This window comes from Carlito syrichta, unplaced genomic scaffold (assembly GCF_000164805.1).
Source record: "Carlito syrichta isolate Samal-C Ts95f unplaced genomic scaffold, Tarsius_syrichta-2.0.1 Scaffold303736, whole genome shotgun sequence".
Lineage (NCBI taxonomy): Eukaryota > Metazoa > Chordata > Mammalia > Primates > Tarsiidae > Carlito > Carlito syrichta.
In genome coordinates, this window is record NW_007247832.1 from 84156 (window position 1) to 111224 (window position 27069).

The 27069-nt window shown below is 37.7% G+C and overlaps 1 protein-coding gene and 1 pseudogene across 1 annotated transcript in view; one reads left to right on the top strand and one right to left on the bottom strand.

Moving 5' to 3' along the window:
- The window catches only part of LOC103261537 (phospholipid-transporting ATPase IB-like), a 115987-nt gene that overhangs the window by 10751 nt on the left and 78167 nt on the right, over positions 1-27069 (bottom strand). The window contains 5 exon segments of the mRNA XM_021712926.1: positions 9438-9516; positions 13382-13415; positions 13417-13502; positions 19848-19922; positions 21115-21225. Coding sequence (XP_021568601.1) covers positions 9438-9516; positions 13382-13415; positions 13417-13502; positions 19848-19922; positions 21115-21225 — 385 coding nt within the window.
- On the top strand, positions 16032-17233 carry LOC103261527 (annotated as a pseudogene).

Here is a 27069-nt window from a genome sequence, read left to right on the forward strand (position 1 = left end):
AAGATAAACAATTCAATTAAAAATGGACAAAATGTTTGACAATTTAGTTTCCTGAGAAGGTATATAAATGGCAAATAGGGCAAAAGGGCAAGATGGCGACGGGGCAACCCGGTCTGTGAAGCCCTCTGCAAAGGAGATCTGCAGTGGGTCTCTGACTCTTGCCCCAGGGGGCTGCGGACCCCAACATCGCAGCCTGCTCTTCATACGGAGCTCGTTGCCACCGCTGGGGCATCACAACGGACTGGACAGTCACTGCGGCGCAAACAGTGGCACTGCCACCGCCGCTGCTACCACGGCCTCCGTGACAGCCGTAGCACATCACACCACCCGGGCCCAAGGCGATCCACTTCAAACCCCTTCAGGAAAGATCTGCTGGGATCGCTGCCACTTCTCCTGCTACCGAGAAGTCCTGCCCGCCCACCATAAGTCTCCTGTTGTCTGCCCTGATGCAGGCAGCCATATTGTTCCTGTCCGGCCCCACCCCCTCTGGGGCGAGCAGCTGAGATAGCACCATCTGCTGGCGATTCAAGGTAACAACACCGAAATGGGAGAAACAAGCTTGATAAAGACATAGACCAGAGTGCTGAACAGAGGGTAATCTGAACTGTCCTTCACAGCAGACCAGGGGCAACTGACCCTAACTGCAAACTAATTTACCTGCTTGAAAAGAAAGCGAAAAATCAGACCTGAAAGGACATTGGACTTAAACAAAATGTCTGAGTGTGCTTCATTAATTCTATTAGTTTAATTACTTAATTCTATTCCTACTGTATTGTTCCCTTTTTTCTTTTTTTCCTTTCCCTTTTCTTCTCTCTGTAAACCATATCTTTGTATAGAGGAACAGCACACTAATAAGGTGGTTGGTTAGCTTGTATTTGAGCATCACTATATGTTTTACTTTTATTTTTTATTTTTTGTATGAGAGTTGGTTTGTAGCTGTGGTCTATTGTTTTTATCTGTTTCAGTATAGGCCTCTCTCTCTATTTATTGGCACACACATTTGTTTCCCCCCTTACTCCTCTATCTCTCCACTCCCCTCTTCAACCCACTATCTGCTCCATTCTCTTCCCTCTGCTAACCACGTTTTATTTCAGGGAGTAAACCTACAGCCCCACTGCATGGACAGATTCGAGGGCAGTGGGAAGTGGGTTCCACATTATCCACACACCTGTCAGCAAATACCAGGACCTACAGACAGATTTTGAATCGCAGCTCCCCTCTTAAGTAAATCTCAAAACTGCAAAAAGGACCACCTCCAACCTACAGTGCAACTCCAGAATTGAACAAAGTAAGAGGACATACATAAAGAATGGGAGATTGAACAAACAGAAGTAAAACCAATTCCTTTACCCCTGGATAACAGAATTAAAGAAGACGGTGATGTGGAGGGAAGGAAAAAGTAGGGAGGGGAAAAAACTGCACAAATGAAGAAAAACCAAAAGAGGAATATAGGTCTCACACAGACCCCTGGGAAATCAGACACTGAGAAAACAGATTCTGGAACACAAACAATGAAGAGCCCCCAGAATGACAGGTTACATGCAACAAACCCAGATATCAAGACATTAATGGAGAGAATTTAAAAAATTGAGGAGAGACAAGAGGAAAATAGGAAGGAGCTGATGTCAGGAACGACAGTAGTAAAGAATACTGTGGTGGAAATGAACAACAGACTAATAAGCATGGAAAGCAGAATCAGCCAAGCAGAAGAAAGAATCTCAGAACTCGAAGACCAAAACACAGAACTAACCCAAACTGTCAAAAACATAAAAAAGAAGCTCAAAAAGACAGAACAAAACCTACAAGAGATGAATGATCACTTCAAGAGACCAAACCTAAGAGTAATTGGGCTTCCTGAGACAGAGAGAGAAACAGAAGCCACACCGGAACAAACATTTCATGAAATCATTCAAGAAAACTTCCCTCATCTCATTAAGGATGAAAAAATTCAAACACAAGAGATTCAGAGCACCCCTGCAAGACAACAAATGAGAAGACCAACTCCCAGACACATAATAATTCACCTAAACAAAGTAGCTATAAAAGGAAAATTCCCAAAGGCAGCAAGAGAAAAAGGCCAGACTACCTACCAGGGAAAGCCAATTAGAATAGCAGCAGATTTATCTACAGAAACCCTTCAGGCCAGGAGAGCCTGGAGTCCTATCTTCAAAGTTCTAAAAGAGAAACAATTTCAACCAAAAATAACCTACCCAGCCAAACTAAGCTTCATTAGTGAGGGAGAATTGAAATCTTTTCCAGATATCCAATCCCTAAGAACCTACGCTGCCACCAGGCCACCTCTACAAGAAACACTTAAGAAAGTACTGAACACAGAAGAAAAAGAAAAAAGAACAACAACATTCTTCACAAGAGTACAGGCAAAAGATTAAAAACACACATGAACCAACTCCGAAACCCAAAGAAAGACAACAAACAAACAGGAACAACTCTGTAAAAACCTTATGACAGGGATCAACTCTTGCATTTCAATTATTAGCCTAAATGTGAACAGACTAAATGCACCACTGAAAAGATATAGAATGGCAAAATGGTTAAAATATCATCAGGCAACAATCTATTGCCTTCAAGAGACTCACCTCACTAGAAAGGACACCCACAGACTCAAAGTAAGAGGATGGGAAACAAACTTTCAGGCGAATGGAATACAAAAGAAAGGAGGAGTAGCAATCTTAATTTCAGACAAAATACCCTTCAAGCTATTAAAAATCAAAAAAGATACAGAAGGCCACTACATAATGATAAAAGGCTCAATCCATCAAGAAATATCTATCCTAAACATATATGCACCCAACATAGGTGCACCAACTTTCATAAAGCAACTTCTTGGAAAACTAAAGAAATATATTGACTCTAACACTATCAAAACTGGGGACTTTAATACCCCACTCACAACCCTAGACAGATCATCTGGACAAAAAATCAGCAAGGAGATCCAGAACCTCAATGTGACTTTGGACCAAATGGACTTAATTGATACCTACAGAACACTCCATCCAAAGACCACAGAATACACATTCTACTCATCACCATATGGAACATATTCTAAGATCAACCACATACTTGGCCATAAATCAAGCATAAGCAAATTTAAAAGGACTGAAATTCTACCAAGCACCTTCTTGGACCACAGTGGAATAAAAATAAACATTGACACCAACAAAGTCCCCCCAAAACCCACAAAGACATGGACACTAAACAGCATGATGCTAAACAACTGGGTCAATGATGAAATCAAAACAGAGATCAAAAGATACCTGGAAACAAATGAAAATGAAGAAACATCTTACCAAAATCTCTGGGATGCCCTGAAAGCTGTAGTAAGAGGGGGATTTATATCCCTACAAACACACATGAAGAAAATGGAAGGAACAGAAACTCACAACCTAACAAGCCACCTAAAGAAGCTGGAAAATCAAGACCACAAAAACCCTAATTTCAGCAGAAGAATCCAGATCACCAAAATAAAAGCCCAAATCCAGGACATAGAAGACAAAAAGATAATACAAAAAATCAGTGAAACAAAAAGCTGGTTCTTTGAAAGGATAAACAAGATTGATGGTCCCCTAACTAGACTGACCAAGAAAAAAATGAGAAAAAACCCAAATAAGCACAATCAGAAGCATAAAAGATGAAGTCACATCTGACCCTGAATGCAAAAGATCATTAGAGAATACTACGTACACTTGTATGGAAACAAACTTGAAAACCTTAAGGAAATGGAGGACTTTCTGACATCACACAAGCTACCTAGGTTGTAACAAGAAGAAATTGAGACCCTAAATAGACCAATAACAATCAAGGAAATCGACTACGTAATAAGAAAACTTCTTACCAAAAAAAACCCTGGTCCAGATGGCTTTCCAGCAGAATTCTACAAGACATTTAAGAAGGAGCTGATACCAATCCTACTGAAAGTATTCCAGGTGATTGAAAAAGATGGAACTCTCTCCAAATCATTTTACAAAAGCCAACATCACATTGATACCCAAGCCAGGTAAAGATCCAACAAAGAAAGAGAACTACAGGCCAATATCTTTGATGAACATAGATGCTAAAATTCTCAACAAGATCCTAGCAAACTGGATTCAGCAATACATCTCAAAAATCATCCACCATGACCAAGTAGGCTTCATTCCTGGGATGCAAGGCTGGTTCAACATTCGTAAAACCATAAATGTAATTAAATCCATCAATAGACGTCAAAACAAAAACCACATGATCATATCATTAGATGCAGAAAAAGCTTTTGATAAAATCCATCATCCCTTCTTGATAAAAACTCTTGAACATCTAGGTATATGGGGAACATACCTCAAAATAGTAAAAGCCATCTACGAGAAACCCACAGCCCACATACTCCTAAATGGACAAAAATTGGAACCAATTCCCCTGAAAACTGGAACTAGACAAGGATGCCCACTCTCACCCCTCCTGTTCAACATAGTATTGGAAGTCCTGGCTAGAGCAATCCGAGAAGAGGAGGCAATCAGAGGTATTCAAATAGGAAAAACGGAAGTCAAGTTATCTCTCTATGCAGATGATATGATTGTGTACCTTGAAAACCCAAGAGAATCTGTCAAAAGCCTCCTTACATTGATAAAGGCCTTTGGCAAAGTCTCAGGATACAAAATAAATGTACAAAAGACAATCACAGTTCTCTACACCAATAATAAACAAACAGAACCCAAATAAAAAACATAATTCCATTCACAATAGCCACAAAAAAAATGAAATACCTTGGCATCTTCCTAACCAGAGATGTGAAAGACCTTTACAATGAAAACTACAAAACACTGCTCAAAGAAATCAAAGCTGACATGAACAAGTGGAAAAACATCCCTTGCTCATGGATTGGAAGAATCAACATTGTGAAGATGTCCATCTTACCTAAGGTAATCTACAAATTCAATGCAATACCCATTAAATTACCAACAACATACTTCTCAGACTTAGAAAAAACAACACAGGAATTCATATGGAAACACAAACATCCAAGAATAGCCAGAACAATCCTCAGCAAAAAAAAACAAAGCAGGTGGTATCACAATACCAGACTTCAAACTTTACTATAAAGCTACAATCATCAAAACAGCTTGGTATTGGCACAGGAACAGGCATATAGATCAATGGAATAGAATTGAGATTCCAGAAGCAAAACTTCAATTTCTCAACTAACTCATCTTTAACAAAGCCCCCACCACCTACCACTGGGGAGAGGAGAACCTATTCAGTAAATGGTGCTGGGAAAACTGGCTGACCACATGCAGAAGATTGAAACAGGACCCCTATCTATCCCCATGCACAAAGGTTAACTCCAAATGGATCAGAGACCTAAATGTAAAACCTCAAACCATAAGAACCTTAGAAAAGGAAGGAAATACCCTCATGGGAATCGGAACTGGCATCCAATTCCTGAACAAAACCCAAAACCCACAGGCCATAAGAGAGAAGATAGACAAGTGGGACCTTATTAAACTGACAAGCTTCTGCAAAGCCAAAGAAACCATCAAGAGAGCAGGGAGACAGCCTACAGACTGGGAAAAAGTATTTGCCAACTCCAGGTCTGACAAAGGCTTAACATCCTGGATCTACAAGGAACTGAAACGTACTGAAAAGAAGAAAACAAACAACCCCATTATAAAATGGGCAAAAGATATGAACAGACACATCACAAAAGAAGATATCCAAGTAGCCAACAAACACATGAAGAAATGCTCCACCTCACTAATCACCAGGGAGATGCAAATCAAAACCACACTGAGATACCACCTAACTCCAGTCAGAATGGCAATTATCAACAACTCAAAAATAACAGCTGCTGGAGAGGGTGTGGTGAAAAGGGAACACTTCTACACTGTTGGTGGGAGTGTAAACTAGTACAACCTCTGTGGAAAGCAGTGTGGCGATTCCTAAAAGCTCTAAAAATCGACCTTCCATATGACCCCGCAATCCCCCTACTGGGAATATACCCTGAAGAACTCAAATCACTCTATAAAAAAGATACCTGCACACGTATGTTTATCGCAGCGTTGTTCACAATAGCAAGAACCTGGAAACAACCATGCTGCCCATCAAAAGAGGACTGCATTAAAAAAATGTGGTACATATACACGATGGAATACTACGCAGCCATAAAAAAGAACAAAATCATGAATTTCGCAGCAACCTGGATGGAACTAGAGTCTATAATACTGAGTGACCTCTCACAGAAACAAAGATCCAAGTATCACATGTTCTCACTCATATAATGGACCTTGAACATCCAATGTAATACTATAAGAAAATGACTGACGGTACTGGGAAACTATGGGGGGTAGGGGGATGGGATTAACAGTAGCAAATATCTGTCTGGGGATGGGAAAACACCTCTTATCAACAGGGTGCCTGAATGAAATGTAATTGTACACCTAACCCTTAACTGTACCCCACAAAATCATAATAAAAAATATTGATTAATAAAAAAAATAAATAAATAAATGGCAAATAATCACAGAAAGAGAGGCTCTATGTTATTATCAAAAAAATGCAAAAAATAATCACAAAGATTGGGTATAATATTTTACTGATGTCATAAACAGTAAGTGATACATAATAAAACATATTCATATTGAATTTTTAACTCAAGATTATTTAAAAATAAACAGTTGACCATACATTTAAAATTATAGTCTCTGATTTCCCTATATTCAAATTGCAAATGGTCCTCCCAAGGGATTAGCTTCTGTAGTCTAAAATGTTTCCCAGACCTTTCTGGGATGGGTCTGATCGTCAGTCTTAACTCTTCCTGTTTCTACTTTTTTTCTTTTACTACCACAGCTATTAGAGACACCTGCTGCCAGAACTTGCACCTGACTACCACAATCTCTGAGAACTCCAAAAGGGTAAAAAAACATTGGTAAGCAATTCAGAGAGAAAATGCATCCCAAATTCCAAATAATTTTTAAATGACTTTTTAGAATATAATCTTTTCATTAACTGTCTATCACCAGAAATATAATTAACGCTATAGAATACAAAGGATATTGAAGTACTGTAAGCAATGCAAACATTTTTTAAATACTGAAAGTTACCATTTCTTGCTTATTTCTCCTTCTGGAATCTTCTGAAGAGCTTCATATGCTACTGATGCCTGTGGCCTAATGGCAGATATTGTGATTTCATTGGTATTGGGTGTGGCCTGGGCTTTGAAATTTTAAGAAATTTCTAGGTGATTCCGGTTTACAGACAAGTTTAGGAACTACTGGGCCAGCAAATGGTATAAAGATGATGAACCTGTCGTTGTTATTTCCCTGATTTCTGTCAAGCTATTTGAATCATTTGGTATTACACCAAGTATTAGGCTCCACTCGTTACCGGCAAATTGTTTTCATCAGTGTTCTGGGGCATAAACTGCTTAGTAATGTAATCCAATACAATTCAGGCAGGAGTAGTTTTGAGACACGTTTTTGAGATTTGTTCTCACCTGAGAACTCTTGTGAGCTATCTCTTTCCCTGGTTCTCTCAAAGTTGACCTATGATTTCTCTTGTTGTTCTTAATTAAGAAGAGTTGCCGGGTGTAGTGGTTCACGCCTGTCATCCTAGTACTTTGGGAGATGGAGATGAGAGGATTACCTGAGCCCAGGGGTTTGAGACCAACCTGGGCAACTTGATGAGACCTCATCTCTACAATAAGTCAAAAAATTAGCTGGGCATGTGTCACATGCCTGTGGTTTCAGCTACTTGGAGGGCTGAGGAGGAAGGATCGCCTGAGCCCAGTAGGTTAAGGCTGCGGTGGCTGTGAACCTTCCACTGCACTCCAGCCTGGGTGACAGAGTGAGACTCTGACTCACAGAAAAAAAAGTTACTGTTTTTAAGAACATCCTTAGACTTGAATTTGCCCCCATTATCTTTCAAATAAAGTCATATTTAAAAGAGCTTTAGAGCTTTCTTTTCTTGATACTGTTAGGGTGGTAGTTGCTGGTTTTCTTGACTTGCCTCTCCCAGTATGGAGTCTCTGCTCTACAAGCAAGCTGCGGCAAGGATGTTTAGGGCCCCAGCATTTTTGCTCTGCCATACCTAAGGTAAAGGATTCTTCAGTCCAAGGGACATTCATTGGTTAGAAAAAGGGAGCTCTAACTTCTCAGCAACATTAATCAAAAATTTAACTTTTTCAAATCAGAGTTGGGGGGGGTGGTGAGACATGGTGGTGGCCTACCTATCCTAATGGAATTTGGCAACACTTGATTGAGAACTCAGAGGAGTGGTAGTCCCATACTGTTGACCACACCTGTCTGAAGTAGAACTTTCATCAAGCTGAGTTACAATGGTGGGAGTGGGGGAGTAGATCATGGTTCAAACTCTGAACCATGTTCTTCCTAAGTTGTAATCGATTTGCCTGAAAAAAATGTTTATTTGTCTTCAGCACAATGTACAGGGTTGTGTTCTTAACATTTTGACTCGTTTTGCTTATCTGAGTGGGGACTGAGTCCACAGAGTTCTTTTCACTGCCATTCTGGAAGTGGAACTGAGTCTTCATAAACTTAGGTCTTTGCTATCTTTGCTATCACTTGAAAGTTTCGCTCATTTTTTTTTTTTCCCAATGAATGCCTTGGATAATATCATGGCAGATTCATTATTTTAAATACAGATAAACACATTCAACTCTAGTTCATTATTTTAAATACAAATAAACACATTCAACTTTAGCTCAATTTTTAAAAATTTAAATAAGAGCAAAGTAAAGGATAGGTTGCTAGAAATACCCAGTAAAAAATAAATGTAGTTGTAGAAAAAATACTATATTTTGCATCTTAATTCAAAGCATGTGAATCCACTGCACATCAATAACATACTGCATAAATATATCTCCTAATTTTGAATGTATGACTACCAAAGCCAGCTTAGAGAAAGATGTCACACATAATGTTATTTGGTGAGAAAGGGAGACTTGGTCAAATAATAAGGAATAAGGTTAAATTTCTATATGATCTTGTTAGACTTGTATTACAGTCTCAATTGAAGCATGAAGCTTGGAAAGTGAAAACAAGAAATAAAGTAGACATAAATTCAAACTCAGAAATAGGATGCATCTATTCATCAGAAATGTTGTGTTTTCCATCAGACTCAAGTATTGGTATTAACAACTAACAATAAAAGCACTGGTTCTCCATTCATACATGTCAGAGTCAAAGAGATTGGGTTCTAACGGTTGGCAGTCACTTGTTCAGACTGCAGTCTGTCACACAGAGGAATGCCTAATGTGAGACTGAGCTGAACATTTTTTTTCTAAATTCTATTTTTGAAATAGAATTCCAAAGAACTTCGGTTCTTTCTGTGGACACACACCCACACTCACATAAAAAACATTAACTACAGTGAGAATAGCATACTCCCTGCTAAATATTTCAAACAATAAAGACATTTAAAACAATAAATACCATTCTCCAGCATTTTTGTGGGGAACCAGAAGAGAATGAAAGAGTGGACCACAGCATTTACACAATGAATCCAGAACATCTAGAAGAAAGCAAAGCCAGAATGTCAAGGTGGTACTTGGATCTAAATCTAAAAATATGTGCCATTGTGAAGGACTTTTGCTGTACATAACACACTTACAAAGCTAAAATGTAAATTTAAATCTATTCTACTTTAAATAAGTAATTGTAAAATTATAGGATAAGAGTCTTTTAAAAATAAATTTATTAAATGTAAATGTATATAATTAAAATGTAACATATTTGTCATTTTAAAAAAACCACGAAGGTTTATATTATCCAACAAAATGAAAACAGAAGTAATTTCTTAAAAAAATTTTTCAATTTTTAAATTACACTTTAAATGTGCCATACTTTATATGCTATACCATATTTTATATGCTATATTGTGATCCTTTACATTTATACTCTGACCCTGGCCAAAATAATTTTTAAGAGATCATGTACAATTTTATTAAAGGAAATCTCAATAATATAAAATCTCTGGGCTCAAACTAGGGTGCACATTAGATGAAAAAACTGTAAAAATAAGATGTTTGTTCTTTCCATTTTAAACACACCAATTATTTTCATGCTTGCCAGTGAAACTTACAAATAAAAGACAAGAAAGGAAAAGAATGTGAAAGAAACATATCTGGCCTGTGACCCAGAATTTCCTGAAGCAAGGCAGTTTTTAGAAAAGAATGTAAGAAACCAGTTCGAAAAACAACAATAACAAAAACTCAAAAAAACCAATGTCAGATTTAGACAACCTCATGACTCATGGAACACTGGGTACACTATAGAGTAAGTTCTAGCCTCAAGAGTGGAAAATTATTATCTCCAGACTTAGCACTACTCCTGTCCTGCCTAACAAATCTTAAAATTCATCCTCTAAAGGGTCAAACTGTTTCCAATTAATTTGCTTGTGTTCCAGGGCAAACCTTAAAAATATTTATAGAAATACAAAAATATCCAGCACTTGCCATGGTAAAATTCATATATCAGGCTTCCAATCCAGAATTACCAGATATATAAACGAGTAGGAAAATACTACCCAAAATAAGAAGGGAAGTGAGTCGATTAAATCCAACCCAGCTTTTAGAATTTGCAGACAAGATCTTGAAACAATTACTATAGCTATATTCTCATGTTCAAGAGCTCAGTAAGGGCATGAGAGATATTTTTAAATGCTCCAATAGAAATTCTAAAGATTAAAAACTATAATGTGTGATATGATAAACATACTGGTTGGGAATAATGGCAGATTCAACATGGTAGAAGAGAAAATTCATGGCAGATAGATATTGCAGAAGTAAACTTGAAGACAAAGTGATTTAAAAAAAATACCCCAAATGAAATGTAGAAAGAAAGGAGTACTTCTGAAACAAAAATATAGTTTCAATAAGGTTTTGGGCAACTTTCAAGTGAACTTTGTATAGCTGGAGGCATAGAAGGAGTGACAAAGACCAGAAAAAATATATTTGAAGAAATAATGGCCGAAAGCTTCCCAAATTTGGCGTATACTATAAACCGGGAAACTTTTCCTATTGAGGTCTAGGTAGGCTTTGGGGGCTACATAATCTCAGTTGAAACTACTCTATTTTGCTACTGTAGCTCTAAAGCAACCATTGATAATTTGTAAATGAACAGGCATGGCTGCATCTCAATGAAACTTTATTTATAAAAACAGGTAGAGAACCAGATTTGGCCCATAAGTCATAGATTAATCCACCTACTATAAACCCACAGATCCAAGAAGCTCAATGAACCCCAACGGACCCAAGAAACAAGACACATCAGAATAAAATGCTCACATCCAGTAATTAAAAAGAAAAAATCTTAAAAGCAGCCAGGGGTAGGGAGGGAAGACATTATTTATAAAGGTGAAGATGTTGACAATTTTATATCAAAACAATGTAAACAAGAAGACAATGGAAATTACTGAAGGAAACTACCTACCTAGAATTTTGTACAAAGCAAGAATAACTTTTAAAAATGAAGATGAAATAAAGATTTTTTTCATCCATGTAAAAGCTGAAAACTTCTCATCACCAGCAGATGGGCACTATAAGAAATGTTAAAGGAAGCCTTTCAGACAGAAAGAAAATTATAACAGATAGTAATGTGACTCTACACAAGGGAGAGAAGATTACTGAAAATAATAAATATATAAGATAAGAGCTTCTCTTACTATCTAAATCATTCTAAAAACAATTATTTAAACAAAATATGATCAATACAGTGTAGACTTATAAAGTATGTAAAAGTAACACGTATGACAAGAATAGTTCAAAGGTTAGAAAAAGAAAAATGTAAACATATTATATCAAGTGTTTTACAGTACATGTGAAGCAGCATATTACTTGAAGGTAGACTATAGACATCTATAAACTCTACAGTAACTTAAGGTAAAATAAGGCAAAATTAAAGAGTTATAGCTAATATGTCAAAAAAGAAGTCACATTGAAATTCACAAAAAATTATCCCAAAAGAAGGCAAGAAAAGGAGAGGGAAAAAATTATAGGTAAGACAAGTAGAAACTGGCAAGATGGTAAGTTCAAACCTAAACGTATCAATAAGCACATTAAATGTAAATACTTTGAACATCCCATTAAAAATCACACATTGTCAGATTGGATAACAAAGCAAGATTACAACTTTCCTAGAGGAAACACTTCTAAAGATGAAAGCACAAGGCTGGGTGCAGTGACTCAAGCCTGTAATCCCAGCACTTTGCAAGGCCAAGGCAAGAGGATTGCCTAAGCTCAGGGGTTTGGGACAAGCCTCGGCAACTTGGTGAGACCTCATCTCTACACTAAATCAAAAAATAAGCCAGGCATGCTGGTGCTCGCCTGTAGTTCCAGCTACTCAGAAGGCTGAGGCAGAAGGATCGCCTGAGCCCAGCAGGTCGAGGCTGCAACAGCCATGAGCGTGCCGCTGAACTCCAGCCTGGGTGACAGAGTAAGACTCCAATACCATTCAAACACGAAGGAAAAAAAAAACTGGAGTGATTATATTACTATCAAATTAAATTTTAGAGCAAGGAATACTGCCAAGAATAACAAAAATCATACCACAATGATAAAGGGATAAATGAAGAGAACACAACAATCCTGAACATTTATACGTCTCAAAGCTTCAAAATACATTAAGCAAAACTGGTAGAACTTCAAAGGGAAATCAATAAATCTACAATCATGGTTGGAGATTTCAGTATCTCTCAATAACTGGGAGGACAAGTGAACAGAAAATCAGTAAAAATATAGAAGTTTTAAACAAAACTATCTTTGAGCTTGACCCAATTAAATACATTATTTTCCAGTGAAGATGAAATATTTAGAAGACAGACTGCATTTTGAGCCATAAAATAAGTTTTAATACATTCAAAAGGCTTATGTTTCTTTAAAAGCTAGACAAATGATTGAGATACCATTGGTTTGCTCAAAACTGACAGTGTACGTCAGTGCTCTCACAGCCTGTAAAATCCCTTTAACTTTCCCACCAAATCTCAACTCCATTGATTTCAGGAGGTGATCATTCCAAGAGAATCCGGTGAAGCAATGGCTCATCTAAAAGTAGACCTCAGTCCCTCTTCCAGCCTTCCCAGAACTTTCTTTTCCACAACATGCTTCTTGAAGTTGTTCAGTGCACAGGATCTGTGAGACCACACACAGCACCCGCTTCTTTTCCACAATTCTTTTTTTTTCTTCTTCCACTTCCTACATGGTGCTATTTCTCTCATTTGAAACTCAATTCTCTGGATAAGCTAAACAACCAGAAATTGGCACAAGACTGTATTCCTTCTGTTTTAAACTTTATTTTTCCGAAAGCATTCAAAAGGGAAGAGAGCCATAGTAACTTTGGAGTCACGTTGGGGTGAAAGACCTGCAATAAATTTGGCTTACCTTTGTGTTGAAAGTGTTCCCTGCTTGAGAAACTATAGAGTTGAGGATACTTAAGCAGGCTCTCCTGACTGCTACACTTTTCAAAGATTCCCAGAATTAAAGGTGGTAATGAAGTGAAAATCTACATTAAAAACAAGGATCTGTTAAACAGAACTTTAAGCCTGTACTTGAATTAATAATATTGTAACCAATGTACATTTGCTAGCTTTGATAATATGATTATTAAGGCATCAAGGGAGAAGGAAGGTAACAGATATATAGAACCTTATTATTGCATCTTGTGCTAAGTCTTAAACTATTTAAAATAAAAGTTGTTTACAATGGAGCTATTATTGCGTTACATATGGACCTAATCAACTAATCAAATTAGAGATCTAATTTTTCTGATTGATGAAATTATTTGATTCAATAGCTTGTATCTATGTAAATGTTGTCTTATAAACATAAAATGGATACTTTTTAGTTTGTTGTGTCTATGAGCATAAAACAAATGAATTGAATGTCTAGTTATGTAAACAATAGGCCTAATATTGGCCAATAAATCTAGCAACAATGACATCTAGTTCCCTTTTAAGAACCAGTTGTTTTATAGCTAGTTCACTTGTTCTTTTGTTTGTTTGTTTGTTTTCTGCCTTATTGCACTTCCTAGGACCTCCAGACATGCTGAACAGAAACAGCAGGAGCATACATTCTTGTCTTGTTTCTGATGCTAGAAGAACACATTCATTTGTTCATGATGCTAGCTGTAGGGTTTTTCTAGAAGCACTTAATGCTCCGCAGGAATGAGTAATGAGTTCTCTCAAATGCTTTTGCTGCATCTGTTAAGATGACTGTATAGCCATTCCTTTTAAGTAACATAGTGGGTTCCACTGACTGAGTTTTAACAATGCATCAAACTTGCATTCCTGGGATAAGTGCTGATTTGTCACACACAAAAAAGTATTTTCCTTTCTATATATGGTTGGATTTTATTTGCTAAAAATTTGTTAGGAGTGTGTACATCTGTGATCATAAGTGATATTTGACTGTAATTTTTATTTCTATAATATCTTTGGTGGTCATATCAGGCTAATGCTGCATCATAAATGAGTTGGAGTGGTTTCTCCTCCTCTGTTTTCTGGAAAAGTTTGTCTAAATGTGTAGACATTTCTGGAAGTTTTTGTTGTTGTTGCTGATGGGAAGTTTTTTTTAACTAAATTCAAAAATTTTAACAGATATGGGGCTATTTGTGTTCTTGAGTAATATTTAATAGTTTGTGTCTTTCAAGAAATTTGTCAATTTGATCCAAGATGTGAAATATATTGAAACTGTTCATAATATTTGCTTATTATCTATTTATTGTCTGTAGGATCTGTAGTGATAGCCTTCTCTTTCATCCTGATATTGTTAATTAGTATCTTTTATTTATAGATTTATTTTTGTATATTTGGTCAATCTGAACAAGATTTACTGACCTTATTGATCTTTTCTAAGAGCCAGTTTCTTGTTTTGTTGATTTTCTCTATTATTTCTCTGTTTTACATTTCTTTGATTTATAGTTTTATATTTATTATTTATTTTGCTCTGCTAGTCTGGAGCTTCATTTACTCTTATTGTTTTAGTTTCTTCAGGTTGATTCTTGGATCAGTGATTTTAAACCTTTACTTTCTAATACAAACATTTAAAAATGTAAGTGTTCCTCTGTGAAGTGCTTTAACTGCATGTCATACAATTTGAACAGTTGTGATTTCATTTTTGTTCTGTTCAAGGTATTTTCCAATTTCTCTTGTGATCTCTTCTGTGACCTATGGTTAGAAGTGTGTCTTTAATTTTTAAATATATAAGAATTCCCCTAATATATTGTTGTTATTGATTTTTAATTTTAATCAATTGTGGCCGTAGAACATAGTCTGTATAATTTTAGTCCTTTTGAATTTAGCATCTTGCTTTATTGCCCAGAATGTGATCTGTTTTGGTTAAAGTTCCATGTGCACTTGAAAAAAAAATGTGTATTCTGTTGGTGTTGGGTAGCGATTTCTATAAATGTCAATTCAGTCAAGCTAGCTGTAATATTGTTCAAACCTTCTATATACTTTCTGAAATTTTATTTAGAGTTTCTATCAATTAAGGAGCAGATCATTTAAAGCTCCAATTGTAATTGTGAATTTATTTAATTTGCCATCCAATTATATCAGTCACTTATTACTAGTATATTTCTAAGAATCAATAAGTGATTACATATTTAGAATTCAAAGGTGCTCTTGGTAAGCTCATCTCTTTGTAACTAACTAATGTTCATATTTATCTTATCATTTCTTGTTCTGAAGTCTGCTATTTCTGGTATTGACAGAGCCATTCCGGTTTTCTGACAGCACACTGTGCCCAGTCCAGGGTCTGGTCCAGAGTACATGTCGAGTGTTTGTTCAGTATGCGAAGAAGAAAGATAAGGAAGAGGCTAGGCTGGGAAGACTTGGAGGCAGAGGAAGAGGGGGTCTAGGGGGAGATTGAGGGGCCAGAATAGTCCAGTTAGATGGGTTTCAGACAGTAAGATGAGAAGCCAGCCTGGTAGAGAGAGAGTGATTTGTCCATACAGGAATCTTATTATGTAGTTGTTCATAAGGGCCTCCAGAATTGAATTACTGCCTGGAGGAGAAGGTCTAAGAGCCAAGGAGAGCTGCAGCAGGAGTCAGACTTCATGGACAGTGTAGACAGCAGATGGATCTCCTGAGGGGTTGGGGGTCTTCCTGATGAAGCCTCTCAAGTGGACTTTTTCTAACATGTTGGGGAATAAGTTCCAGTAGAAAAGGTACTTGTGACTGTGGAGCTGTTTAAGGGAAAGGCTGAGGAGATATATTGTCTGTATCAGAACTCGCCTCTCCTCCCACCCCATGGTGGCTCTGTTAGAGCTGAGTAGCCTGTGTTAACTCCTGCCCAGATGAGAAGACTTTCTACTTGGTGTTGCTGCAGCTGCAGAAAGAGAAGAGAGTCACAATCCTCGAGCAGAATGGAGAAAAGATGGTGAAGTCTGCCTGGGGGTCACATGCCAAGGTCTCTCCTATCAACGATGTAGATGTCAGGGTGTACCAGCTGATGCAGAATGAACAGCTTATCTCACACAAAGTGGAGTCCTTATCCCAAGAAGCTGAGAGGTGTAAAGAAGAAGCACGCTGGACTTGCCAAGCAGGAAAGAAACAGCTGGCATTGAGGTATCTCAAGGCCAAGCAACAGACAGAGAAACACATCGAGGCCCTGCATGCCAAGCTGACCACGGTTGAAGGACCGGATCTATGCCTCCCAGACAGATCAGGTGGTTTTAATGCCTACCAGGCTGGGGTAGGAGTACTAAAACTCTCCATGAAGGATGTCACAGTGAAGGCAGAGAGCCTTGTGATCAGATCCAAGAGCTCTGTGACACCCAGGATGAAGTTTCTCAGACTCTGGCTGGTTGAGTGACCAATGGCATAGATTTTGACAGTGAGGAACTAGAGAAGGAATTGGACATCCTCCTTCAGGACACCATCAAAGAACCTTTGGATCGGCCCGACAACCCCCACGAGACGTTTTATACAAAAAATGTGCCTAAACCTAGGATCTCGGATTCTGAACTTGAAGCTGACCTTGAAAAACAGTCCTTATCAGAGGGAGGTTTGGTCCCAAGCAGTAAATTGTTGAAAAGAAAATTGGCACCAACTCTCTAAAGCCATTGTTGGACCCTCAAGTGAAGGACCCTCGTGTAAAAGAGAGATCAGACTTGTGTGTGTACATAGTTATTTAAATGAGAAACTCAGAATTTGTTGGGAAGAGGAGGAAGGAGAACCATTGATTTATCTGGATGCTACCATTTACTACAGGACAGATAGAATTTCTGGAAGCAATGCTCTCAGCTGTATCATGGATCTGCTTTCTCATCTTTATAGTGCCACAATTGATACAGTTCTGTGTTTGACCTGTTGTCGCTTCAGTTCAGTTTGTCTTCACCCGCCATGACTTTTTAGAAGGGCTTATTCTGTCTATAATGTCAGTTAAATAACTTATTCCTGCCCCACTTGATTTTGGTAATGAGAAGAATGAGAATAAAACATTTAAATTTTCATTTGAGGGGACTTAGCTGCCATTTTATGGAGAAATATACAGTATAAAGGATTTAAAAACAAAGCCATTCCAGCTTTCTTTTGAATGGTGTTTACGTTGTAAATCTTTTTTCCACTTTTTCCTTTTTACCTATCTGTGTCTTTATTTCTGAAGCAGGTCTTTTGTAAAAATCATATAGTTGTGTCTTGATGTTTTTCGTTATTTTTGAAGTAGGTTTCTTGTAGAAATCACATAGTTGTGACTTGATGTTTTAAATACAATCTCTGACTTTTAATTGGAGTATTGTATTTAAATGTAATTGTGAATATGTTTGGGTCTAAATCTAGCATCTTCTAATTTGTTTTCTATTTGCTGCATTTATTCTTCAGTCTTACCTCATTTTCTCACTTCTTTTGCATTAATTATTCATAAAAATTTTATATATCTCTATTAATGGTTTATTAGTTATAACTTTTCATTTTAATTTTTTCAGGTGTCCTTTAAGGTCTGCAGTATTCATACATAATATATCAAAAAATTCAAATAATATTGTACTTCAATTCTCCCCCACTCATTGTGCTATAATATATAACTAATAAGCCTCACAATACATTTTTGGTTTTGTTTTAAATAGTCACCTATTTGTTAAAGAGATTAAAAATGCAGAAATAAATCTTTCATATTTGCCCACATAATTAACATTTCTAGTGCTCTTCATTTTTTTTGAGCAATCCAAATTTCTTTTTGTATTACTTTTTTCTCTTGCTTGAAAAACTTCATTTATCATTTTAGGTATTACAGGTCTTCTAGTGGTGAATTCTCTATATTCTTGGCCATTTTTTTCTGGGTATAGAATTCCATTTTTCTTTCAGAATTTTAATTATGTTTAACTGTCTTCGAGCCTGCATGATTTCTAATGAGAAGTCTGCTATTATTCTTATATTTATCCTCTGTATGTAATTGTTTTAATCTGGCAGCTTTAAATATTATTCTATTGGTTACTGATTTTAGTCATTTGATTTGAAGAGAGTTTGTGTACTTGTCTTTAAGTTTATTGTTGAAATTTGTTGAGATTTTTAGATCTGGACATTTATAGTTTTCATCGAATGTGACATTTTAACAATTGTTTCTTCAAATATCTTTTTGTGCCCTCCTTCTATTGAAGCTTTAAGCATATAAATATTAGAATGCTTATCTCAGTAAAATGAGCTTTTTTTCTTTTGGTTGTTTTTTGCTCTCTGTACTTCTGTATTGCCATGTCTCCATACTTACTAATCTTTTTACTGAAGTTTATAATCTAATCTTAATCCCATCCAGAAAAATGTCCATTTCAGATATTGTACTTTTTATTCATGAAGTTCCATTTGGTTATTTTCTAAGGTCTTCAACTTTTCTCTTCATTATATTCATATTTTCCTTTATATCTTTGAACATGTTTATAAGATTTATAATAGGTGTTTTAAGGTCCTTATCTACTAATTCCAACATCTTTATGATTTCTGCCTCTGTTCTTAATTATTTTTCATCGAATTATGGGTCTTACTTTTCCTGTTTCTTTATATATATATATATATATATATATATATACACACACACACACACACATATACATATATACATTTTATTTTAAAGATGTAGAGTACAATTCAGGAATAGGTATACAAGTGGACATCGTATAATAGGTATACAAGTGGACATTGGGCTTCCCTTTGGTCTCCACTTTGCCTGGTTTGAGATCGGGTGCCCTAACTGATGTTATGTGCCCCACCCCACCCCGGCAGTATCCCACTACTGCTAATCCCTTTCTTATAGTACTATGGTAAATGTTCAGGGTCCGCTTATGAGTAAGGACATGTGGTACTCAGTTCTTTGTTGCTTTCCTGTTTCTTTATATGTTGATATCTTTTATTGGATGCTGAACATTACATATGTTGTGCTGTTGGAGGCTGGATTTCATCCTTTAAATATTGTTTGGCTATGTTCTAATATTCAAGTAGGTAACTTGCAAATCAGTTGGATTCTTTTGAAGCTTCAAGTTTTGTAATGGTAGGTCTAGAATAGTGTCTATTATGGGATCGATTCACCCTTACTATTAAAAGCATGACCTATAAAATAGGCTTAGAGTCAGATGATTTTGCACAATTGTGGGCTATGTAAGTGTCCAGAGCACATTTAAGGTGGACCAGGCTAAGCTATGTTTTTGGCAGATTAGGTGGATTCATGGCATTTTTACTTACAATATTTTCAACTTATGATGGGTTTGTTGAGACATAACCCCATCAAAAGTGGGGGAGCATCTGTTTGTGCTACCTGTTAGGTATACAGATGATCAACTTAGAAACACTTTTCAGACACAGACAGTGGAGGAATATCACTGAAGTCTGTGTGCTATCAGATAGAGGTGGAGAATGCTTACCACATTGTACAGGCTGATACACCAACGTTCAAATAAAATCTGCCCAGAAAATCCATTAAAAAAGGTGAACCAAAGCTGAAAGAGAAGGAAGCCAAGTGAAACATTCTATCAATATTTTAATATATATTCATTATTAAAAACAAGCTGGCAGGACTGCTGGAGAATAATTACTGAGGGGGCATACAATTGTCCTTTCCTAAATATGTCTATATTATGAAAGAATAAATTAAATATGAGTTGCAAATGCCACATATTACTGATAGTTTAAAAGACTGATGTACTTCAGTCATTCATGGCATACACCTTTATACTATCATATGGATTTCTTACATAAAGTCATTTGGAAAAAAATCTCCCAAATCAAGTAACAACGGTTTGTCTTTGTAACAAGTAACTGTGTCTTCTATGTTCACAATGATTTCAGATATTTGTTCTGTTTCATAGTGTGTTAGTAGTAAGAACCAGAGTATATGGGGCACTTACCTACCAGGTCCTTTCCTATTCCTTACTGGAAGGGATAAAAATAGGAAGGGAACTTCTTCATGATAAAAATTTTCCATTTCAATGGGGGCTTAACTGAAAGAGTCCAGAGATTTCTACTGTGTTTAATCTCTGAGAGGATCTAGAGTTGAGAGAGATGTAATCTGGTTCCAAACAGGATATTTTTAAAACACAAACTATGTAAATAAGTCATCATGAGGTCATAAGATGCTTCCCTTATGCTCTAGCTTAAAGGTTTCTCCCACCAAACCTTATGCTAAAATCTGATTCCCCATGTTGGGGAAAGGGCCTAACAGGAAGTGTTTGGGTCATGGGGGTAGATCCCTCATGAATAGATTAATGCCCTCCCTGGGAAGTGGGAGTGAATGAGTTCTCGCTTTCTTAGTTCCCACAAGAGTTGATTGTTAAAAAGAGCCTGGTAGCCCCGCCTTGCTCTCCTGCTTCCTCTCTTGCCATGTGAACTCTGCCCACCATGAGAATCAGAGGCTGGCACCGTGCTTCTTGTACCATCTGCAGAACTGTGAGTCAAATAAATCTTTTTTCAAAATAAATTACTCAGCCTCAGGTGTTCCTTTATAGTCACACAAATGGATAAAGACCACTCAACACACTTTTTTACTTAGTCACTTTTGTGAGCAAAAACGTAAAGCAGAATTATGTGAACAGCACTAAGTGAGATAAATATAAAAAAAATTTAAACTGTCAAGGCTGATGTCAAAGAAAAGACCAAACTCCTCAATGGAAGAAAGAACATCTACTTCCTTACCCCGATGACATATAGTACTACATTCTTGGAGAAAGAATACAATATGCATTTGGTCACTCGATAATAATTCCAAGCTCCATGAACCAACAAAAGCTTCTCCAAGTAGCTAAACTGAAAGACGGAAACAACAGTCAATGCAAGTTCAAATGAACCACCATTTAGTGACAAAACCCACAAAATGTCATCTCCCCAGTATTCCACAGCCCAGCAGTTCCTGCTGCAGAAAATACAACACAGAAGATGAGCAGAGTGAAACTGATTCCACAGACAGCCTGATGTGTCAGGTCAATATAAAGAAAATTAACTTCTCTCATTGTTAAAAAAGAAACATTAAATATCCATTTTTTGCTCAGCAAATGCTGCTTGGTTTTTCACTGATCATATGCATGGTTTTTAGTTGAATCTGATACATATTTAGGATCTTAATCTTGAGAAAGTGGTCAAAATTATTTAATAAAGAAAAATCAAGCTGGGCCCAGTGGCATGTGCCTATAGTCTTAGCTACTCAGGAAGCTTAGACTGGTGGGTGGTTTGCACCTGGGTGACAAAAGGATAATATATTGGAAACAAGAAGCTCAGGTTCAATCACTGATTTTTCCGTCTGATCAAGTGGAAATAACAAAGTCTTATAGGAATCAGTTCCTTGTTTTGTACAATAAGTAAAAGAAAAATAAACAAAAATATAAAAGGGAAGTAATGGGCAACTATCTATAGCACCCCTAGTCTTCTCACCCTCACCTATGTTTCCTTTTCCATAGCACTTATCACCTTGTAACATAAGATGTAAGACGTGTATGACTTATTTATCATATTGTTGTGCATTTTACCTCCTGGAATGTAAGCTCCACAAGGGCAGGACTCATTTGCCGAATCCTGGATACCTACAAACATGCCAGGGTTTGAGAGGCACTCAATAAACATTTTTGGAATAAATGAATATTCAGAATTATTCCACAAAGTCAGGTAATTTATAGTAATTCAGTGATTTAAATACTGACTTCAAAATGGCAAAAAGTGGTACTATGGGAAAAATAAACATTTTGAAAAAGTCTATTTAAGTCTTGGGAACATGAGAAGGAGGGAGGGGGAGACACTGAATCATAAAACACATAGCTAAATAAAAAACAAAAAAGGCGGGGGTTGAAAGTTAGCACTTGATATTAAAAACTTGAGTCATTTTAAACACATTCCCATTGCTTCAAGTTTAGATTTTCAAGGGAAAAAGAGAAATCCTAAATCAAAGTTATATTTTTTAGGATGAATTAAAATATTAAGTTTGAGAAGTATCCAGCAAATAATGTGCTTTCTTTAGAGAATAAAAAAAAAAAAATCTAGGTTATGAGCAGAATGCTATACTGATACACTCTGGGAAAGGGGAAAGTTATATATGACCAAGAAGCCACAAGGTAAAGGATGGGTGTATGACCCACCACTGCAACTTAGGTAGTGATGGAGATAGATGGGGCAGAAATGGAAAAATGCCCACCACAGTAGTGGGTGAGCAGATGTCATTCTGGGGCAAGTAGAAAGTGGCACACACCATGGCAGAATACTTTCTCCTTGTCTCCAGCCAAGGTTGCTCTCAATTAAGATGAGATGGGAGAAGAATATCCATGCAGGTTAAAGTGCTTTCATTAGCCTCAAATGACGTTTAACAGGGGCCAAAGTGTGAATCAAATCGGTTTTCTGCATTTGACTGGCTTAGTGTGGAAACTCCAGGTGGGTGAAAGGAAGGAAGAAAAAAAGCCTGCAGCCTTATGCTGTCTCCCTAATCACAAGTGCAGCTGTGGTGAGAGAGCTCAGAACAAAGATCAAAGAGGATTCCCACTGGCAGGCACTTCAGAGTGTTCAGTTCCACGGGTGAGGACAAACGCTGGTCTCCTAGAATGTGAACTCCTTGAAGCAGGCTCACAAAATTCTGCCTCCCACTCTCAGGTTCCTCTTGCACTTTGATGTTAAAGAGAACAACCTAATGATTCTAAATCCCATGAAAATGTGGTTTTATAAGAGAAGGTAGAATCTCTTTCCCTAGACATTCTTAAGACAATGGCAAACAGATATACCCCTGGGACTCCAGGACAGCTGATCTCTGCCAGCCCTGTGTGTCTACAGTGTTCAGTAGTTCAAGGTTGTGTCACATGTAATAGCTGAGATCAGGGGAAGTACATGTCCCAATGGCTAAAGGACATAGGTGAGTTTGGTGTGGCCATGTCCTTGTTTACAGACAAGGACCTCATCATGGTGCATTGACACTTTTCTCATCTCAGACCTCCTAACACAGAGCAGCCCTGGTATGCCCACCTGTTAGTCTAGGACACTTAATCTCTGAGTGAGGAGGAGAATCTTAGAATGGATCTGATTCAAACATGAAAGGATGCTTTTCATCTGTGCTGAAGAACCCCTAAGAATACATGTTTCCACTCTAGTTTCAGGCATCCGTTCACTTGTGGACAGACTACTAAATCATACAGTATCTCAGAGACAGCCCACAGCAAAAATAGCCCTAAACAGAAATGACCTTCCCAGAGTCCCATGGTTATTCCCAGAGAGTTTTTCTTTCTTTCTTTCTTTCTTTCTTTCTTTCTTTCTTTCTTTCTTTCTTTCTTTCTTTCTTTCTTTCTTTCTTTCTTTCCTTCCTTTCTTTCTTCCTTCCTTTCACTCTTTTTTTGTGATTGTAAAGATGGGGGGTACAATTCAGGGTTAGTTATATAAATGGTCATTATGCAGGTATCCTTGTTGATGAAGTGTGCCCCCTTCCTTCCTCTGACAGTTTCCCACTTCTGCCAAACCCCTTTTTATAGTATTATGATAATTGTTCAAGGTCCGCTTATGAGTGAGAATATATGGTACTCAGTTCTTTGTTTCTGTGACAGATCACTGAGTATTATAAGCTCTAAATCCATCAGGTTGCTGTGAAGTTCATAGAGTTTTTCAATAATTAAATATGGTTCCTGAATTCAGCAAGAATGAGAAGCGTTATTGCTGAATGCTCATATGTGATGGAAATATCATATTCATTAAAATCCAATATTATGTGATTGATTAAAATAGAATATTCTTCAAAAGTCAAAATATTACAGCATAGAAACAGAAGGGTACCCTTGGTAAACAGCAAGTGATATTGCATAGTGCTATGTCTATGACTGGTGGACACTTATCTCCAGTCCCCAGGGTCATGAGCTTGGCTGCTTCCGTTTCCCAATCAAGAAACAGCTACAGGGGGACTTCCGGCAAGATGGCGACGGGGCAACCGGGTCTGTGAAACCCTCTGCAAAGGAGAACTGCAGAGGGTCTCTGGTTCTCGCCCCAGGGGCTGCAGACCCCAAAATCACAGCCTGTTCTTCATACAGAGCTCAGCTGTTGCCACCACTGGGGCATCGCAGCAGACTGGACAACTACTACAGCACAGACACTGCTGCCGCCGCCGGTAGCACATTGCACCATCTGGGCCGGAGGCGATCCACCACTTCAGTCCTTGAAGCCACTTCAGGGAAGATCTGCTGGGATCGCTGCCACCTCTCCTGCGACTGAGACGTCCTGCCCGTCCTGAGTCTCCTGCCTGTGCTCTGAGGCAGGCATCCATCTCCAGTCTCTGCCAGTTCCTGTCCAGCCCCACTCCCACTGGGGCAAGCAGCTGAGATAGCACCACCTGCTGGCAATTCAAGATAACAACACTGAAACAGGAGAAACAAGCTTGATAAAGACATAGACCAGGGTGGTGAACGGGGGGTGATCTGAACTGTCCTTCACAGCAGACCAGGGGCAACTGACCCTAACTGCAAACTAATTTACCTGCTTGAAAAGAAAGCTAAAAATCAGACCTGAAAGGACATTGGACTTAAACGAAAAGTCTCAGAGTGTGCTTCACTGATTCTGTTAGTTTAATGACTTAATTCTATTCCTACTGTATTGTTCCTTTTTTTTCCTCTTCCTTTTCTTCTCTTTTCTTTTCTCTGTAAATCATATCTTTGTATAGAGGAACAGCACACCAATAAGGTGGTTGGTTAGCTTGTATGTGAGCATCACTATATGGGTTTTTTTTTGGTATGGGAGTTGGTTCGTCAGTAGGTGTGGTCTATTGTTTGTATCTGTTTCAGTATAGGCCTCTCTCTACATTTGTTGGCACACGTTTGTTTCCCCCCTAACTCCTCTATCTCTCCACTCCCCTCTTCAACCCACTGTCTGCTCCATTCTCTTCCCTCTGCTAACCACATTTTATTTCAGGGAGTAAACCTACAGCCCCACTGCACGGACAGATTCCAAGGCAGTGGCAAGTGGGTTCCAGATTATCCACACACCTGTCAGTGAATACCAGGACCTGCAGATAGATTTTGAATCACAGCTCCCCTCTTAAGTAAATCTCAAAACTGCAAAAAGGACCACCTCCAACTACAGTGCAACTCCAGAATTGAACAAAGTAAGAGGACATACATAAAGAATAGGAGATTGAACAAACAGAAGTAAAACCAATCCCTTTAGCCCTGCATAACAGAATTAAAGAAGACGGTGACGTGGAGGGAAGGAAAAAGTAGGGAGTGGGAAAAACTGCACAAATGAAGAAAAACCAAAAAAGATTATAGGTCTCACACAGACCCCTGGGAAATCAGACACTGAAAAAACAGATTCTGGAACACAAACAATGAAGAGCCCCCAGAATGACTGGTCACATGCAGCAAACCCAGACATCAAGACATTAATGGAGAGAATTTAAAAAATTGAGGAGAGACGAGGAAAATAGGAAGGAGCTGATGTCAGAAATGACAGCAGTAAAGAATACTGTGATGGAAATGAATAACAGACTGATAAGCATGGAAAGCAGAATCAGCCAAGCAGAAGAAAGAATCTCAGAGCTCGAAGACCAAAGCACAGAACTAACCCAAACTGTCAAAAACATAGAAAAGAAGCTCAAAAAGACAGAACAAAACCTGCAAGAGATGAATGATCACTTCAAGAGACCAAACCTAAGAGTAATTGGACTTCCTGAGGCAGAGAGAGAAACAAAAGCCACACTGGAACAAACACTTCATGAAATCATTCAAGAAAACTTCCCTCATCTCATCAAGGATGAAAAAATTCAAACACAAGAGATTCAGAGAACCCCGGCAAGACAACATATGAAAAGACCAACCCCCAGACACATAATAATTCGCCTAAACAAAGTAGCTATAAAAGAAAAAATCCTAAAGGCAGCAAGAGAAAAAGGCCAGACTACCTACTAGGGAAGACCACTTAGAATAGCAGCAGATTTATCCACAGAAACCCTTCAGGCTAGGAGAGCCTGGAGCCCTATCTTCAAAGTTCTAAAAGATAAACAATTTCAACCAAGAATAACCTACCCAGCCAAACTAAGTTTCATTAGCGAGGGAGAATTGAAATCTTTTCCAGATATCCAATCCCTAAGAACCTACGCTGCCACCAGGCCACCTCTACAAGAAACACTTAAGAAAGTACTGAACACAGAAGAAAAAGAAAAAAGAACAACAGCATTCTTCACAAGAGTACAGGCAAAAGATTAAAAACACACATGAACCAACTCCAAAACCCAAAGAAAGACAACAAGCAAACAGGAACAACTCTGTAAGAACCTTATGACAAGGATCAACTCTTGCATTTCAATTATTAGCCTAAATGTGAACGGACTAAATGCACCACTGAAAAGACATAGAATGGCAAAATGGATAAAATATCATCAGGCAACAATCTATTGCCTTAAAGAGACTCACCTCACTAAAAAGGACACCCACAGACTCAAAATAAGAGGATGGGAAACAAGCTTTCAGGCGAATGGAATACAAAAGAAAGGAAGAGTAGCAATCTTAATTTCAGACAAAATACCCTTCAAGCTATTAAAAATCAAAAAAGATACAGAAGGCCACTACATAATGATAAAAGGCTCAATCCATCAACAAGAAATATCTATCCTAAACATATATGCACCCAACATAAGTGCACCAA